Source organism: Phycomyces blakesleeanus, assembly GCF_001638985.1.
Source record: "Phycomyces blakesleeanus NRRL 1555(-) unplaced genomic scaffold PHYBLscaffold_14, whole genome shotgun sequence".
NCBI lineage: Eukaryota > Fungi > Mucoromycota > Mucoromycetes > Mucorales > Phycomycetaceae > Phycomyces > Phycomyces blakesleeanus.
The window spans coordinates 1,116,059-1,129,135 of record NW_017265147.1 but is presented as its reverse complement, the minus strand read 5'-3'; the positions used below and the strand labels follow the sequence as shown (position 1 = coordinate 1,129,135).

General features: G+C 34.2%; 4 protein-coding genes across 4 annotated transcripts; 1 reads left to right on the top strand and 3 right to left on the bottom strand.

Moving 5' to 3' along the window:
• Nucleotides 1–385: 385 nt before the first annotated feature.
• PHYBLDRAFT_71213 (hypothetical protein) lies at nt 386–1,450 on the top strand (the record flags this gene model as incomplete). The annotated part of the gene is made up of 3 exons (XM_018442429.1): nt 386–413; nt 690–830; nt 1,050–1,450. 3 exons carry the CDS (start codon nt 386–388, stop codon nt 1,448–1,450), a joined length of 570 nt encoding a protein of 189 aa, XP_018290235.1.
• A 294-nt stretch (nt 1,451–1,744) lies between these two features.
• Nucleotides 1,745–6,047, bottom strand: PHYBLDRAFT_170090 (hypothetical protein; the record flags this gene model as incomplete). Its single annotated transcript, XM_018436250.1, has 14 exons — nt 1,745–1,924; nt 2,080–2,163; nt 2,227–2,361; nt 2,477–2,576; nt 2,908–3,070; nt 3,197–3,280; nt 3,370–3,402; nt 3,638–3,713; nt 3,820–3,857; nt 4,070–4,109; nt 4,288–4,302; nt 4,396–4,738; nt 5,170–5,223; nt 5,905–6,047. The coding sequence occupies 14 exons, from the start codon at nt 6,045–6,047 to the stop codon at nt 1,745–1,747; spliced, it is 1,488 nt and encodes a 495-aa protein (XP_018290234.1).
• Nucleotides 6,048–7,145: 1,098 nt separating this feature from the next.
• On the bottom strand, nt 7,146–7,793 carry PHYBLDRAFT_71215 (hypothetical protein; the record flags this gene model as incomplete). Its single annotated transcript, XM_018442430.1, has 4 exons — nt 7,146–7,192; nt 7,337–7,427; nt 7,566–7,692; nt 7,753–7,793. The coding sequence occupies 4 exons, from the start codon at nt 7,791–7,793 to the stop codon at nt 7,146–7,148; spliced, it is 306 nt and encodes a 101-aa protein (XP_018290233.1).
• A 3,832-nt stretch (nt 7,794–11,625) lies between these two features.
• On the bottom strand, nt 11,626–12,757 carry PHYBLDRAFT_170089 (hypothetical protein; the record flags this gene model as incomplete). The annotated part of the gene is made up of 2 exons (XM_018436249.1): nt 11,626–12,231; nt 12,314–12,757. 2 exons carry the CDS (start codon nt 12,755–12,757, stop codon nt 11,626–11,628), a joined length of 1,050 nt encoding a protein of 349 aa, XP_018290232.1.
• Nucleotides 12,758–13,077: the final 320 nt, after the last annotated feature.

The following is a 13,077-nucleotide window of genomic DNA, read 5'->3' as shown; positions in this document are numbered from 1 at the left end:
AAAGATATGAGAAAAGAATAGAAGAAACAAATTCTTTCTTCATCTTAAGATTATATATACATATGCTATACTTGCTAATAAAATTCAAATGTAAATAAATAAATTTAAAAAATAAAATGAAGTCGTTTTACAAAAGAAAAGAAAAAGAAACCTTATTTTTTAAAAGAAGTATAATTGTTATCGTAAAAGCTTATGATTATCTATATTGCTATTAAAAACGAACACCTATTTTATGTACCTACTATATATCTATATATCTATGTGTATATGTATGTATTCAAGCTCAAGATTGTCAATTGATACAATATAAGTGTAATACCAGCCAGTAGATATTTATGGTATACAACGGAAGATTGTTTGAAAAACTAACTAAAGTTGATAGAAAATGTGCAAGGATTGGAAATATCGAAAGGGTAAGACTTCTTGCCCCTATTCTTTTCTTTTCTTTTCTTTTTCTTTGAGTTTATATACATGTAGATATATATTGCACAAACAAGAATAACAAGAATAATAATATTATCTGTCAAGTTGAAAGGTTTTTTGGGAGGGTTGCATAAGAAAGGAAGAAAACAAAACAAAACAAAGCAAAGCAAGAATAAATAAATAAAGTAAAATAAACAAAATAAAGGTTATTATTATTAACATTATCATTATAATTACCACTGTCATTATAATTATCATTATTATAGTCGTTATGGCTATGGCTATGGCTATGGCTATGGCTATGGCTATGGCTATGGCTATGGCTATGGCTATGGCTATGGCTATGGCTATGGTTATGGCTATCACTCTCCATTCCTCAGACTTCGTAGTGGAGAAGAAGATGAACCGTGAAATATGCTAGGATTAGTGGACAGCCCAGATCCCGGAGACATTGTTGATTTCGAGTGACAAGGAGGTAAAGATGGTCGTGGGTTGTGATGATCACCCGGGTTCTCAGGTCCTTCTCGCAAAAAGGCTGTGAGTGGATGGTGGACTACATTATTTGGCAGACTTTGTTGGTGATGATAATGAGGGGATATAGGGGATTGGTGCTGTGACATCGATAGCTGTAGTGGCTGTGGCTGTTGTTGTGGTTGTAACGGTGGTGGTGTTTGCTGGTGATGATGTAAATGTGTTTGTTGGTGTTGGTGTTGGTGCTGATGTTGGGGTTGCAGTAATAAAGGTGCTGCTGATCCTGATGCTGGTAGTAATGGTGGCTGCGGTGGCGGTTGTAGAGGTGTTGCTGCTACTGATGAAGATAGTGATGATGATGCTGATGGGGGTAGTAAGGGAGGTGGAGGTGGAGGTGGAGTTGATGTTCCAGAAGGAATCCTTTGGTAGATTTGAGGGATATTATTCACACGTTCGTTTTTTAATTGTTGTTGTTGCTGCTGCTGCTGCGATTGCAATTGTAATTGCAATTGTGGTTGTGGTTGTGGTTGTGGCGGTGGCGGTGGTCCTGGGGTAGGAGTCATTGGAGAGTGTCGAACGGGAGCTACTGGAGACCTTGATTCAAATCTAGGATTATGGTAATCTTGGGAATAAGGCCTGCCATTATCTTCCACAGGTCTATTCGGAATGGAGGAGCTGCTGCGACGGTCAATATCCATCCCATTGTAGTTGGGTTGGTCATATGGAAGGGGCTGGTACGAAGGCATCGATTGTGAGTGTTGATGATGAGGTTGCCACATTGCAGACCGCATTGGCTGCATGGACTTGCAGTCAGTCGGTGAGGGACAGAAATAATATTAAGCTAAAAAATCTATATTACCTTTTCAGCTGCATGCACAACCGTCTGCTTTGGTCCATTTGATTGCTGAGAGTATGCATGCCAACTTTGCCTGTTTTGAGGATCCTGCGCAGGAGCATTGTATCCAAAAGTAGGCTGAAATCCTGATGGATAAGAAGATGCCATTTCTACCGCCTGCTGCTTGTGAGCCTTCTAACAAGAAATTAAAATTAAAATTAAATTAAATTATGTATGCATGTACATACATATATATATACGCATAAATTTTGACTAGTTTGCTTATTACTCTTATTCTTATTCTTATTCTTATTTGAATTTGAATTTGTAACAGTATTTAAATAGCTTACAGGTCGCCTTCGGGACAAGTCAGTGTAGGTCATATAACTGATGTAGGCATGAAGGGCGTTTCTTCTAGCTCGCGGATTTTGCCTCTAAAATATTATTTGTTTGTTAGTATTACGTTAGCAATACTACCCCTACTAAGCTCAACTTACCATGTTAACAAACTGCTGCGAATAGCCATTTGACGGCTCGACGCGTGCATTGGGCTGCATTAAAGTAAGATGATGAGTAAACTCACAAGCACGTATAGACGCATACGCGGATACACGCTTCACACGCTTCACACACTGCACACACTGCACACACTGCACATACTGCACACACACACGCATGTGCGTGCTTGATTGATTGATTGATTGCTCAATTGTGTTGCGTTTTGATAATATCTCATGCCCAACATACCGGTACTGAAGCGCGTCTATTAGTGTGTACTTTTGGTGGTCTGGAATATTGATCAGTCGATCCAGTTTGCCATGTAGAATACTGGTGAATACTTGAGATGCTGTTGGTTATTCGAGAGATTTATTACGCATAAAATAATTATGCACACACACACACACACACACACACACCTTTCAGCTCCATGTGTTGATGATACTGCTGACTGTTGCTGTTGTTGTTGCTGTTGCTGTTGCTGTTGCTGTTGCTGTTGCTGTTGCTGTTGCTGTTGCTGTTGCTGTTGCTGTTGCTGTTGCTGTTGCTGTTGCTGTTGCTGTTGCTGTTGCTGTTGCTGTTGCTGTTGCTGTTGCTGTTGCTGTTGCTGTTGCTGTTGCTGTTGCTGTTGCTGTTGCTGTTGCTGTTGCTGTTGTTGCTGCTGTTGTTGCTGCTGTAACTGCTGCTGCTGCTGTTGTTGTTGTGTTGGTGGTGGTGGTGGTTGCATTGTTCTTCCATTGACAACTGTACCACGCATGTCTTGTGGGTACTGGGAATTATTATTCTCCAGATTTCTGTGGTATTCTGATGTGGGTCCATGATAATCAAGAGCCACGCGATTGCCTGGGAATTGGGGTTGTTATATATTGTTGTGGTTAGTTTTTTGTATATAAAAGCAAATAATAGCAATAGCAAAAGAACAAGAGAACAGCTAATATAAGAAAAGAAAAAGATGTAAGAATTCCACACCATCTGCTGCTCGACTATTGTGCTGAGCTACATCCATATATGCAGGGGTCGTAGGACGGTATCGGTGCGTACTCTGGACCCTGTCTAAAGAGAGAAGAATAGAAGAAGTTAAGCCCTGCATCCTTGACGAAACAATATTTATTTTTCTTAGAGGTATAAATGAAACTGCATACCACTGTCGTCGCGCATTGCATTATTGTAAGAATCTATCCATACACATATACATGTAATATATAGATATATAAATTAAGTAATTAATAAATTAATTAATTAATAAATAAATAAATAAATAAAGAAGTAAGTAAATGAATAGATAGGTAAATAAAAGGTCAGTGTCTGCGGTCATGATTATTATTAAAACATTCAATATTTCCGTATATATGTGTAGGTTACCATTCAAGTCCCTTTGGCCGTGTGAGTGAGAAAAGAGATTGTCTTTACCGTCAGCCATGCCTTGGTGGACAGGTAGAGCAGGAGACATGATCATTCTATGCTTATCATTCTCTTCCCTTTCAAACTAGATACCCAAAAACATAAAGAAATAAAGATATTATTTAAGGTTTTCCATATTAAATAAAGTATAGTAAAAAAAAGAGGGGGGGTTCTTGTATTTGGATGCTTACATTGGAGGTTAAAGCCAGGGGTTTTCGGTCTTCATCACCTGCATTTTATTAAAAAGACATTAGAATACACACATACATACATATATAAACATGTGTGTGTGTTTGTGTAAAGCAAGGGGAAGGCAAGGTAAGGCAAGGCAAGGTAAGGTAGGGAAAAAGGGGGAAGGGGGCTTGGGGAGGGGGGAGCAAAAGGGTTGAAAGGAGGAAGTGGAAGAAAGTGGAGACTAAAATTTTAATCATGAAAACTTACCGAGCAAGTTACGAATAGACATCGAATTACCACTAACGGACTTTAAGAATTTCAAAAAATAATAATAATTTAGAATTGAAATCAGTCCAAGAAAAAGAAAGCAAAAAAAAAACAAACTTCCACACAGTCTAATTTCTGTCTTTCTTTCTTTCTTTCTTTCTTTCTTTCTCCCTCCCTCCCTCTCTTTCACTCACTCACTCACTCACTCGCTTACTCACTATTTCATTATATATCTATCTATATATATATATTTATTCAATTTTTATACTCCCTCCCCTTTAATAAATGTGTATATATATATATATATATATCTATACCTTTTGTACCTGTGGCTGTTCCTCCTGCTTTATTTTCTGAGTGTGGTTGTATACAGAACGTATCTTGTAGTTTTCTGCATATCCTCCCGAATGACTAGAGTGGTTGGCTAGTGCAATGAGGATAGAACCTGCCTCTGCTTCGTCAGTGTTGAGATCCATATAGTCATTCATCTTGTCTTGGCTCTCATTATCATTGTTTGAAGATTGAGGACTTTGGCTACCCCGGTGGTTGAATATGTGGTTGTTACGATATTGCATGATTGGGGGAGCTTGATGGTCTCGTTGGTCTCGTTGGTGCTCTGTCGACATAACCCGTTTGTTGCTCTTGCTTTTTGCTTTTTGGTTGTGCTTTCTACAATTGTACGTGTGTAAATAGCAAGGAGAATAAGAGAAAGAAGAAAAGAGAGAAATTAAAAGGTGTTTTTTTTTCTTTCTTTTTACTGAATTAAAAAAAAAATAAAGGAGGGGGGGGGAGGTGGAGGATGAGGTTATTTTATTTTTATTTTTATTTTTATTATAATATTATTTGATTTGATTTGATTTTGATTTTGATTTTGATTTTGATTTTGTTTTTGTTTTGGGTGGACAAAGGAAATGCTAGTAACAAACGGATTTATGTTTGGGAGCTAATAGTAGCAGTACAGAGGAAGAAGGGAAAATGAAGAGTGGAAGAGAAAGAAAGCGAAAAGAAAGAGAAAGAAGGAAGGAAAGTAAGAAAGGGTTTGAAGCAAAAGGTATAGCTCGTGTTTCCTTACTTTCTTTCTCTGCTTTCTTTTTGATTACTTAAGGTCTAAGAAGCTTGCATTCTGTGTTACTCCAAGAGGCCAATGCCACAGTCTACAGGCGTCAATACAAATAAAAACACAAGCACAAGCACAAGCACAAGCACAAAAATCACAAAAACACACACACAAAAAAAAATAAAAAAGATTGAATACCCCCCCAAAGTTCATCGATGCATAGAGTCATCACATGCTAAACTACACTTGCACACTTGCACACTTGCACACTTGCACACTTGCACACATGCACACATGCTTTCTCTGTTTATGGTCTTAAAAAGAAAACCTCGCTAGTGTTTTAGTGGGCGAGCTTCCGGCACCGTGCACCCCCAAATCTCAGATGCAATAAAAAATATATAAAAGGCTTATATTTATTAGGCTTTACAAAATAACAATGTTTTCCATTTGTCCCACTTTACTATAAAAGAAAGTACAGCCAAAACTACATAAAACACATTGCACATTATATACATACATGATTTGCAGCGTGTGGAATGATGCTGAATATCATAAGTGTATATAAAGTGCAAGTGTAAAATGGAAACATAAGAGCACATTACATTACATTACATTACATTACATTGCAGTACAGTACAGTGCAGTATAGTGCAGTGCAGTGTACCAGAAACATATAAATAAATAGATAAATAAAAACCCAAAAAACAAGGATGTAACCAACTGGAGTTCTTCCAAGGAGACACAAGGTCACTGAAAAATAACAACACATTTTACATACACACGTTTACACCAAATGTTTACTACATATATTCCCCAGAACCCTTTAAGTATCATTTCACAGAAATCTTCTCCAGTATTTTTTTTTGTGTTGACATTTCTGAATTGTGGTAGTAAAATGTATTGACCGATATCAAAGATCATAAAATTGGGTTCAATTGAATTCAGCTGAATTTTGATTCTTACTCTTCTTCTCTGCTTCTTTGACCCTTTTTCTTTCTTTCTTTCTTGAATTAAAGCTACATAGAATACTCATATATAGAATGCTGTGAAACCATTACATATCATTATATTTATTTACTTTGACAAAAGTGACAAAGGTGATATGTCTATTAAGCTATTCAATTTAGGGTAATTGTCAAATTATTTTACAGAATGTTGAATATATATATATATATACATATATATATTAACAAAACCTTGTTCTTTAAATTTTACCCACTATCCAGCTCAACTGGCTTTATTTAATTTAATCATTGAACCTGAGTATATCCCACTAGACTTTTCATTCCCCTGTATAGAGTGGCCAGAAAGGTAACAATGTGCACGCAGTCAAAAGAGTCAATATGTATTTTCTTTTCTTTTATTATCTTGTATTGTATACCTTCCAATATGCATATATATATATAAAAGGTTGTGTTCAGTACATAAAAGCAACATTTAATACCTTTTGTTTGTAAATGTTCAATTGACTATGAAATGACTGTATTATTTTATTACTGCTATTATAACTATAGTGCTAGTGCTAGTGCTAGTGCTAGTGCTAGTACTGATACTGGTGCTAGTAATAAATTAATATAATATTATGTATGTGTGTTTATATATACATATTTATTAAATACCATTGTAAAGTCCATTGTAACGTGGGACAAGAAAGTTGTATAGAGTTTGATCAACCCTGTACAAATAAAGAAAAATAAAATATAAAAAATGATTGCCGAAACCTTAAAAGAAGAAAGAAAGATTACTGTGTTTGGCCTCTAACCAACGTACAACAAAGAGAATAAAATGTTTAACCTTTTTATTTATATGTATATGTACATACATATGTGTGTAATCTAGTGAGTTATTAGATGACATGAAACAATGGCTAAAAACTCTCTTCCAACTCCCCCCTCTCCTTCCCATCCAATACAATTCACTCAAATCAAATCAATTCCCCTGCTGCTTTTTTTTCCTGTTGTTATTGTTATTGTTGTTGTTGTTGTTGTTGTTGTTGTTGTTGATAGATCTTGTTTACTTTTAAGCAATATATTCAGCCCATATTAGGACGATATGTCCCATTTTGTCTATTAAGGAAAAAGAATATCCTTTTATGAAACTGTGATACTATGAGAAGCGTAAATGTATTCATACGAATATGTATATGTCTAGTATCCAAAGCCCAATAAACCATTGTCACTTAGAAACAAATTGTTGAGGACTTTTATTACCATAAATGTCATCACCATCGTTACAGCCAAGCTTTTCATACCATTTTTCTTTAGGAGATTGTTTGGAATGTTGTTTGAAGTACAAAGCTACCTATAAATAAAGAACATTAGGTATCAGATAAAAAAAGATACTTGAAATGATCAAAAGACATCCAAATGATTTATGATATGCTCAACAAATACAGTATCTCGATGCAATCATGAATCGAGCTCATTGCACAATTATTACATTATATTGCTTCTTTTTACAACTGTACTTTTTATTATTTTCTGCTAAACATCTTGGAAAACCTCCAATAGATTTCTTACTTGACCTTGTAGAAGTATCATAATTCATATATCCAGTTCTTCGCAATCTTTTTTTAAACAGATAGAGAATAATTAAAAGAGTAACTAAATATGGTACATTACTTTACAAGTTGCAGATATTTTGATCCCCTTCCTTCACCCCTTTCATTTTTTTTTATCATTTAAAAATCGTTATAAAACGCAAATATTTTTTGTATTTTAAGTATTCGCGCTTTCTTAAACATTATATTAAACACCGCTGAATAAATAAGACAAATAATATATGCATATAAAATTTTATGCGCATCTTTAAATTTATTAATGCGCCGCTTAATATATAGCACAAATAATTTTACTGATGTAAACACCGAATCTCGTATTATACTCCCCTCTGCTCTTGTGTAAAAGGGGAAATAATAAACTGAAACGTTTTAATGCACACACACACGTATATATATATACATACGTATAATTAATGGAAGGTGTGGAAGATATAGACTTTTATTAAAGATACTTCAAGTGACAATTAAATACTATAGATATTATCAATAATAAAGAATCAAAAGAATTATTTCTTATATATATATACATTTGTATAGTCTAGAACCTTAAAGCTAGAACAATAATAATACAATAGTTTGAGATTTAAACAAGATTCTGTGTATTCATGTTTGTGTATTTTGTGTGTGTGTGCGTGTGTTTTTGGGGGGTAGGGAAAGAACGATATAGCCACAACAAATAATGCTTGAGCGCAAAAGATAATTTGTGTAGTCCTACAATGATACATTTAGATTTATATATATGTATATATAGAAGATGTACACAGAGATAAATCACTAGTGGGACAAAGTAAAATAAAATATGAAATACGAAATAAGAAATAATCGACTAAAAGTTACAAGAAGGCAATAACAAAGGACACCCAATCTTGCACAACTTTAAAGAATATTGATCTTGAATTCACTTGAATTTTATTTTGTTTTGATTTGTTTTAATTTGGTTTGGTTTGTCAGTGACGATATCAGTATAGTAATAATACAATCAATGAATCTTAATTTTTTTATGGTACAAATGTTGTTTATATGATGGGTGAGAATATTTTGTATATAGGTTGTTTAAGTACTGGTGATTTTCAAAAGCAAGTGAATAATAAAATATCAAATATAGATAGATAGATAAGAGCAAGTCAATTATTTAAATCAATATGATAATAATATTTGTTGCGGTTGGTGTGGTATTAATGGTGTGCTTTTAGGAAAGTAACCTGTGTGTATATAGCGTTGTACTGTATAGCGTATAGTTGGGAGATTGGTTGTGTTAAGGTTCTATTTGATCGATAGATGTGTATTATAAATATATTGCTCTTTCATGTAGGACTGTGTAAGGCACAATTAAATGCAATACCAAAAAGAAAAAGAAAAAGAAAAAGAAAAAACTTTGCTGATCCACATAGAGAAATGTACTTACTTACTTACATAATTGATATATAATCGATATTGAAACAAAAAAACTAAGCCTATTGTTTAGCATTAAATGTTATCATATCAATGACTAACTGTTAATAGAAATAGGATTAGCAATTAAATAAGTAAATATATATATATGTATATAAAAATATTGACCATCTTGAACTTTGAGGAACATTAAAGCCCGTGCAAATCTTTGTCACACATACACACACACACCCTTTAGTCATCTACCCATTTATTTTATTTCTCACGCATTGTCAATCTATTCCAGCCTACAAATAATAAACAATAAACCCCAATTACACTCTATTTTATTCTATTTTATTCTATCGTTTATCTATAGTTTTTCTTAACAACCAACCTTATATTTATATATGAAATATATATATAAATTCTAGTATAATTCAGTTGATCTGTTTCTGTCATTCAATCGTAAAGTTTATTTGCTTTATTTTCTATCTCTACAAAATCATATATTCTTCTCTCGCTTTCTTTCTCTTTCTTTCTGTGTATGTGTGCGTGTGCGTAGGTGTGTTTAGTGCGTTAGTGTGGGTAAGATTTATATGAGTGTGCCTGTGCCTGTGCCTATTCCTGTGCCTGTGCCTGTGCCTGTGCCTGTGCCTGTGCCTGTGCCTGCTTGTGTTTGTTTGTACATATTGTCTATTGTAGAACTTCTTTAGTTGATTTATTTATTTATTTATTTATTTACCTTTTTTTCTGGTGTTGAAGCACTGTGTCGAGTGATCTTTTGTTGAGTCCAAAAAAACACCTACGCTACACATGCCTTTATGTGTGTGTGTATACAATATTTTGTGCAGAGGCGTAGTCGTTGGTTTTATTTATTTATTAAGCTTTCTTTTGGCTATACTAACTAATACTCGGATAAAAACCGATAAAGAATCAGAGAGATAAAGAATTCAATTTATAGACTATACATGAGTATATACTTTCTTTTGTTGTATTAATAATAAAGTCAAATATTAACTAAATGAATTAGAAGAATATGAATGTATATGTGTACGTATATGTATATGTGCATGTATATGTAGATATACACTTTTGCTCTAGTATTATGATTGCATTAAATATAAAGGGTTTATTAAACAAAAAGTTAGTTTAATGTGATTGTACTCGATGGCGTGTGAGATTTTCTATAATTATCAAGAGATAAACAAGAATAGGAATATGAAGTTATGACTCTGTTGTGCGTATAAGTCCAAGAAGTACATAATCACAAGGCCTGTTGCTATTAGTTCTTTTATTATTATTATTATTATTATTATTATTATTATTATCAATCGAAGCAGTATTACACATCAGTACTGAGCCTTTCCAAATAATAACGCTACTAACACTAACATTGATATATGTATATAAAGAAATTCGGTGAATTGCATATAATCTTGGCTAGTCGAAAGAGAACGAAAATAAATAAATATAAAGGTTAAAAAACCCAAATACCCAAATACCCATATGAACACAGCACACAGTACATAGTACAAAGTAATCAATGCTGTCTTTCTATAACAATGACTAGTGCAGATCATGTAAGATGACCGCAGTAAAGTAAAAGCACACAATCCGCACAGGTTTAAACATGTACATATACTTTTCTTCTTTGTTTGTTTCTTGATTTCTTTATTTTGAATTTTGTATATCTGATCAGCACCGTATTCTTACTGCAGAGACTTTACAGCCTATAGTCTCTACTAATTTTGTGTCTTGTGAGATACTGACGATGATTACCGATATTATTATTGGTATTGTTTTTTTATTGATATAAATAATAAGAATAATAGCAATAATCATTTGTAGGTTTCATATGATAAGTAAGATTGGTAGACAAAGATAGGAATACATACATTTATGTATCTGTATGTATCTGTATGTATCTGTATGCAAATAGAGAGAGAAAGAGAGAAATAGAGAAATAGAGATAATGTTGGATAGAGGGTTTTGTAATAATCTTTCAAATATATATAAAGTAAAATTTGCTGTAATATGCTTCACAGTACATAATCCAATCTATTACGCACTGCTGAAATCCTTGAAATATCTCGTCAAATCACAAACTTTGTCTGTATGTGTCTGTATGTAGCCTATGTACATATGTACATATATACGTATGTTTGTGTGTGTATTTGTATGTGTATTTGTGTTTGTTTGTGTTTGTGTTTGTCTGCCTGTCTGTGTGTCTGTCTTTCTGTGCATTTAGAACAGAAGAAATTATCTCGAGTAAAAATAAATAAATAAATAAAGGGAAAAAGGAAAAGGCAAGAAAGATAGATATAAAAAAAAATAAGATGTTTATGTATGACTGATTGGCATAATGATTTACAGAATCCTATTAAATGAAATATAACAAAAAAAAAGGATTATAAAAGAAAGACTGTTTACAAAAAAAAGAAAAAGAAAAACGGAAAAGAACAGAGCAGGACAGAGAAGGACAGAGCAGAACAGAGTAGAACAGAACAAAATAATAAGAATAATATATATATATATATATAAAAGAGAGAAAATAGAAAAGAATAGCTATGATTGGTACCATTCTTGCATAGGTTGTTGGCAGTAGTGCTTGGATTGTTGAAGTTGAAGATAATTATCGATTTGGTATTGCTTTTTCTGGCTGGGCTGGGGGGATTGATGGCTTTCAACAGACTGGTAATTCTGGTTGGGTGTGTAGTCTGTCGAATTGAGAGATGTCTGTGCTGAAGAGTGGGAAGAGGAGGAGGGAGGAGGAGGGGTAAGGTGGGAATGATGGACAGGTATACCGTATGAATAGGTTTGTAGATATTCGTCATTATTCTGGTAGACAAAATTTTCATAAAAAGGGCGCAATAGGGTTGAAGAATTGGGTGTGGTAGGGAAGTTTGATGAAGGAGGGTATCCGGTCTTGCAGACTGGAGACTGCCCAGAGTAGATCTCGCTCCGGTCGCTGATAGACGGTGTGAATATACTTGAGGTCATTGGGTCGAACCCAACGCTGTTTCTGGCCGAATAACCTGTGCGTGGACTGGGTGTCTTTGGAGCGCATGTACCTGGACTATGGCCACCGTTTCTACGGATTATACAGAATGGACATTGCCGGACAAACCTAGCGACCAACTCCTTTGGAATCCAGGAATATTGTTTTCTCACCTTTTATACATAAAGAAAGATTAGTTTATTGGATCTATATTTCTTTTTTTGGGCTGGACCATATGACCATTTCAATTCTTACCAATGCTGAAGTCTTGTCTCGACCACCATGGTGTGCATCCTGATGAGCTTTGACAAGTATACTGTAAATATTTTCTTTGATCGCAACAGGCTTGTTGTCATGGCATACAGTGTCTGCTGTACCCTTTTTGACAGTAAACATCTTCTTGACCCAGAACCTAAACTGGGCTGTTGAGATTGAAGTATTTCTGGGATCCTTGAGGACCTGCTGGATCAGAAAATATCGGTTTTCGTCTACAAGCGCCTTGTCTCTCTTCTTGGGACTCAGGTTGTTCAGGTAATCGTCAATGATAGTCAGGAACTCTGCCAGGGTTGGTAATTGGTTCTCATTATCCACAAATTCGTTGAGACATGGGATTTGTTGCGAGTGAATAGTCCTTTCGTCGTAAGGGTAATCAGTGTAAGAGTAATATGTTTGTGGGAAGGTAGTAGGCATACACTTCATTATGGTTGATAATTGATAATTGATAGTTGATTATTATTTGAGGGCTTTTGTTTTTTTTGTTAAAAAAGATTTTTTTTTCTCTTGCTATTTTGGCTGTTGAGATTTTGGGTTAGGATTTGGGTGAGGATTTGGGTTTGGGTATTTAGTTTTTAGTAGGAAAGATGACAAGAGGTATTAATGTATTAATGTATTAGTGTATTAGTGTACTGAATATAACAGCTAACAATAGAAATTAGAAATAGAAATGGAAGAGGGAGAGGAGAGGGGGAAGGTTTTAGTTTATAAAAGTTTATATTTTTATAAAAGATTTTTTAAAAAAA